At 40.4% G+C, this 6000-nt stretch overlaps 1 protein-coding gene across 7 annotated transcripts in view; it reads right to left on the reverse strand.

The window, feature by feature from the left end:
- Positions 1-5136, reverse strand: part of LOC120904669 (hemicentin-1-like) — a 160080-nt gene extending 154944 nt beyond the window's left edge. For 2 of the 7 annotated variants that reach the window (XM_040314856.1, XM_040314863.1), the window contains exons 1-2: positions 4829-5077; positions 2082-3251 (exon numbers count right to left, since the gene is read on the reverse strand). In XM_040314856.1, coding sequence (XP_040170790.1) covers positions 2082-2118 — 37 coding nt within the window. In that variant the 5' untranslated portion in view covers positions 2119-3251; positions 4829-5077. Of the gene's footprint in view, positions 1-2081; positions 3252-4828 lie in introns of all 7 variants that reach the window. The other 5 variants (XM_040314861.1, XM_040314858.1, XM_040314860.1 and 2 more) reach the window with 5 other exon arrangements.
- Between the last annotated feature and the right edge of the window lie 864 nt (positions 5137-6000).

The raw sequence follows: 6000 nt of genomic DNA on the forward strand, positions 1-6000 counted from the left end.
ACTTAAATGTCTATACGTGGAATTATTTCGCATAAAGGATTGGTTTAAACTTTTACCATATCCTTATAAAGCTCAATTCCTTGTCGCAATCAATGCCTATGGATGTGTGCACCGGCTGATTACTCTTAGGAGAGTATAAAAACTCTTTTCTTTCGTTCATTTGTTTTGACCCAAAAACTTTGTGCCCCATTCGATACCACAGTTCTGTTCAAATCCCAGCTATTCCGGGTCATGCTCTTCGAGATGTAAGATTGCTTGAGAGGTCATTCGCATTTGCCGTGGTGTGGAAGCTCACCTCACGGAAGAAAGGAAACGCCCGAGCGGTTTCAAGTTTTTCGAAAATATCCAGCGCAAGCCGTAACCATGTTTGGCTCATCGGCCATCGGGTAGTAGACCAAAGTTTTGCAGGTCAGAAAGGAAATTCAATAAATCATTTTTATTGCCACCGTGAGAGAGACGCCAAAAAGAAGCCGTCGCTGTCCCAAAGATACTTCAAACTTGGATGCCTTTTTATTTTTCCTCCGGTAAACCCTCCGGATTCAACTTTGTCCCTTGTGTTCGTGATCTAAAGGGCACGTAGTTGATGGAAAAAGATTGGCAAAAAAATCAATTAACCCTCCTTTTTAAAATTCAAACGGCAATTGATGTATATAAGGTCCCAATTTTATCAATCATGTGCAAGATGATCGGTGTTTTCCATCATAAAAAGGTCATATTTTAGTAATTGATTTTTTGCCTTATTTTAATATGGATATTAAAACCAATGCCTTTTTCAGCATTGAAACTTATAGAAGTTGTAATTATGATGTGTATTGATCGGGTAAATGTATTAATGATGATGATGATGATCAATATAAGATATATTTAGCACTTATAGCAATATTGACAAGTGCAAAGATGCAATTTTTTCAACCTATTGAGAATAATTAAAGTTAAAGCCTTCTATCTAAAGCAACGTATTGTTAACGCATTAATATGTATTAATTAATAAAACTCAGAACATACATGTATGCAGTCCATACCTTGACGCAATTAATGATAATTTAAGCCACTCCCATCTGTTGTATTGGTGCAAATAGACCAGAAATTAGAATCTCGGAAGCCATATGGAATGAACCTCCAGCGAACAGTTAACGAGTTTTGCGCTACACAAATCTGTGGAAGCCCATTAGCGACGGTCATTATAATGTTCATTTTAATTTCAATTAGCGATTGCCATGCCAAACCGTTTGCAAAACGCATTGAAGCGCTAAAGAACGCGATTGGAGCAACTGGAACAGAAACTAGGGCAAATATCCTTCTTCTGCCCACCAGCCGTTGAAAAACGCCTCCTCCAGGAACACGTGGGAGGTGAAATAAGCAGTGCGGTTGTTTTTTTATGGTTTAAAGTAAATAGCCGATAATGACTGTGTCGTAGGAAAGGAGTTATCGAAGTTGGTAAGGACATTTTTTTAAAAAACAAACGACGAGGATGATGGTAGGAGTTTTAATTTTTCATCTTGCTTATGACAGTTTTGCTGCTGCAATATCAATTAATGATCGATAATCACCATCGCTGCCCCTTTTCCCAGGACACGCCAATTTAACCGCCTCCCATTCTGGCAAAGGTTGGTTTTCCTCGTTCCGATTCAGTAGCCGAAATTCACAAGCACGATACGTTAGTGAAGAAATGGTGCAAAGCATAGTGGAAAAATGATGACATAATTTGATGCACTTTTAATTGGATCGAATGAAGCTGTAATCTCCATTCAGCATCGATCAATGTATGTACGCCTGCAGCAAGTTGTTATGCTGTGGAGCGAATGTGTATAATTTTGTATTAATTGATGTTATAACCCACCTTGTACATGGAAAATGATTCACGAATATGGTAACATGAATCATTTGAACAGTAATCGCGCCAAATTTTCATCGTTTTTTTTTTTCTTAACAAAAATGTAGTATTGCTTAACGTAATACGCCCAAATGAACATTTTTTTATCCCAGTGTGTTCCAATAGAGTAAAAACATACACAGTTCAGTTCCTTTTACCCATTGCGCTTTAACTCGCTTTGTTACAGAAGGAAGTAAACTGTACTCACCTTGTATAGTGACCAAGTTTCTGCGGAAGCAGTTCATTGTTGTTTCCGATTATCCACACCTTGCATCGACGTATCACAATGCGTATGCTGCTGGCGTTTCCCTTGCTGATTGCGCTCGATGGTTTTTTTAATGTATTTATTTTACGTTTTTCCCCAATCCCACCTTCACTCCCTTATGTCCTGTTGGCCAAGGGACTCCTCGGCCACGGCGGGAAATGAAGGGCAAGCGGAGGAAAGAGTTGATCAATTTTTTAAATTTGCCCGCGATAATTGGTTCGAAAATGGTTGATGCCACACATAAAAAAGCATCAACACACCATCATCGCGGTACCACCGAAAGGTGCTGCACACTGCCGCTGCCTCCGTGTCTGCATGCACTGCCACCGAGCCACGTGTATTCACCAGGTGAGTAAAATAATTCCGGTTTATTCTTTGCTGCTGCAAACAGACACCGCTCTAGAGAAAACACGACCCTGATCGTATGCACCTCGATACAATACACAAATAGCCGGCACGGTGCACGATCGATTTTTCATGGATAATTATTTATGTGACACAATGATTCAATAATCAACATTTCGGCATTTATTTCACCGGCAGCAAGGTGGAAAACAAAACGAAGCACAAGCGCAAGAATGTGCACAACGAATTTCACACCGACTTTTTTCCCCAACTATCTGTTGTACTTTTGTGTATTTTTACTATTTCCACGGTTTTCCACGCACACTCGCAATTAACGATGCTTTTGGCAATGCTTTTTTCACACACTATCTCATCGAACCAATTGATTCAGAGCACGAGCAGCACCAATCTGAGCTAGTAACACCTGCCCCATTAATTTAACCCGCCGGCATACACGCCGATATGATATGGCCGCCCAATGCTGATATCGACGAATGCGACACGATGATGACCGCACGCCACTAACTGGCTATGGATGGTTTTCGTATCTCGAATGGTCGCTTTGCAGCAAATTTACTGTAGGCGAACTATTATGCACCGAATCCGGAATCGCTGTGACGTCATTTTTGTATTAGAACTCGCGCACTATTTTCCGCACCTTTTCAACCACTTGCAAACCACTGAATGCTTTATCACGCACGGATCACTCGCGAGAGAGAACCCCCGTAAACGGTGGCTAAATCCAATCAGGCATAAATTTTGCACAGACTGCACCACGTGAAAAGAGACATAAGGGGAAAAAATATAAATAACATTATAAGAGGGAAAATAATTCACAATATTGTTAATTAAAACATCATTATTAATTCATCAGGTGTAAGCCTTCGATAAATACACACATACACACACACGGCAAGTGAGCCGGCCGTCACCGGGACATGGAACACGTTCGTAACTGTGACGTCTTCCGATCTCCTCGCACTATTGCTTAACTCTCTTTCACTCTCTCTTTCTCTCTCTATGCTGCTCTCTCGATCCAGCACACAGTTTCCACCGATGATGGTGCAATCATTGTACACTCCCTGTTTCCGAACGCTTTTGTCACTCGGTCGACTAGTCGCCGTGGTGTTCCGGCCACAGACCACCTTTACTCCACACCCTGCGACCATTCACCGCACACCGTAAAATGCAGTGTGTTTTTCCACCACATGTATACGTGCATCGGTTTGCTCGTTGAAATGCAGCAAGCGTGCAGATTTTCCGGAGCACGAGTTCAATTTTTGTGTAATCAACATAATTATCGCTTCTCGACTTGCATGCATTGCAGCACCGAACGGTTGTGTGTGTGTGTGTTAATTCTGTTTGTTTTCGCTCATTTGTTTTCATACACTTATGGCAGAATTAATCACTTTGCCATCCGTTTGGTTGAGATTATTTGAGGATAATCTTGGGGGAGAGGCCATGGAGTATCGTTTTATGTTGATGAAAAGAACTTCATATGGAACAATGTTTGATTATTGGTCCTTGCAATAATAGGTATTTTCAGAAGAGAAAAAATTAAACTATTGAAGTGCCGAAATACATTTCTTTTCACAATTATCAGGTTCCTGGTGCAACCCAAAATAATCAACATTCGTTACCACCACTATGATAGGGTAGAACTGCAACAGATCACTTGCAAACCGACTCTTGAAACACATAAACAAACACAATGTTTGCCTTGTGAAAAGCGGACTCGGAAATACTAAGACCGTTGAAAAAAAACACTACACACAAAAACACATTCTGCACAAAACCACGTACATCTGATTATACGCAGATGCCGGAGAATACGAAGGTACGACAAGCTTCACAAAACAAAAAAACACAGACATACACACACATACACTACTGCAGCACACCGAGTTCAAACACTTCAGATGACAGTTCGGCTTCAAAGCAATGCTGCATCTCAGTACTCGAGAAAACAATGAGCAATCCCGTACAACAAAGTGTGCCGTTTTTCCGGAAGTTTTCCCATCAATCATACTTAGGTCCTTCTCGGTTTTCATGCCTGCCACCGGATGATAGTCGTCCGGTTTCTTCGAGCGCATTACATTTTCGGAGGTTTTGTCTGGTCACGTCACGGCAAGTGTAGCACGGGGAATAAAGCATGCTCTCTCGTCTTTTATACAAAAAGAACACGTTTTTAACAAACGAACGAATTCACATGATGGTTCTGATGGTTTGCCATCTTATTTGCCTCACAGCGAACACAATCACAGATAGGCACGAGTTAGCATTTGTTTGAATTGAACCATTTTCGCTTGCACACAGCGCACAACCCAATGCTGGATATAACTTACGGACACTTCTTTCATACGAAAAAGCACAAATTCATGGTTTCACTGTAAACGTATCACCTACGCACTTAACGTTGCATTTAATTCCTAAAATATCGCCCCCTTTTTTGTCCTCCCCCGAGTGGGTGTATCGAAGATTGCTCCAGGTGAGGCTGTATTTACGTACGCACAGTGGCCGTTAAAGACGTACGGTGATCTCACGTTTTTATGCTGGGCTTCGAACGAACGCACCAGTCCTCTTGCAGCAACGAACGAACGCCAAAAACAAACTGAACGCGCGAGCGAAAACATACGACGTGCGAAGCGCGGTGTCGAACCGTGTTTGCCGAGAGAGCCAAGAGCGAAAACATTAAAATGGGGAGAAGTTATGCTCTCGATTATGCTCGGCAGTTCTATGGTCGGCTGAGTTATGCACAAGTTTTGGTGAGCTGCAGCTCTCTACAGCATAAATCAGTTGATATTCAATAAATACCGTGATATTTAAGAATTACCTTAATTTTAATGTATTTTTTGTTATTAAATAAAAGTTACATTACACCCATTTTGAACTAAAGACATCATTTTATCAATTCATTCATTTTAAGTTTCGGAAATAGCTTATTCTACGGTGCTCAATCTCATTCTCCCCGTGAAAATTAGAAAAAAACTAGCCCTAACAAACAGATTTACTCAAAGAGTTGCCCAACAACAAAACTAAGGGTGAGAGTTTATTTTTTGCATTTTTTTAACCGTTTTATTTTTTAACCATGTGAGTTGAAACAACTATAATTATCATTTGAAATTATTCGTTATCTTCAAACGGAGTTGAAATAAGTCTCGAATTTTCGTCATTTTGATAGATGTCTTTTAGGTTTCAAGATCAACAATAATTTACATTGTTACAGCTATTATACTTCTTTTTAAATCGTAAAAAAAAGATTCAAATTCTTTCTTTTGTTCATAAAAAAACAAAATCAAATAAATCAAAAATCAAAGATATAATTTCAATATTTAAACCTAGATGATACGAACATATCGCTGCCAACCCTGCAGTGAGTGGTTCTCATTCTCTCTCTTACCATTCAAAGCGTTACTCTCACGTTTGCCGGTAGAACTCATGAGCGAGACTCTGGCAGTGTTGCCAGCCAGCCGCCTCACGATATCAACTGACCCTTTGAGATCCGTTCGGTAAAACG

This window comes from Anopheles arabiensis, chromosome 3 (genome assembly GCF_016920715.1).
Source record: "Anopheles arabiensis isolate DONGOLA chromosome 3, AaraD3, whole genome shotgun sequence".
Taxonomy (NCBI): domain Eukaryota; kingdom Metazoa; phylum Arthropoda; class Insecta; order Diptera; family Culicidae; genus Anopheles; species Anopheles arabiensis.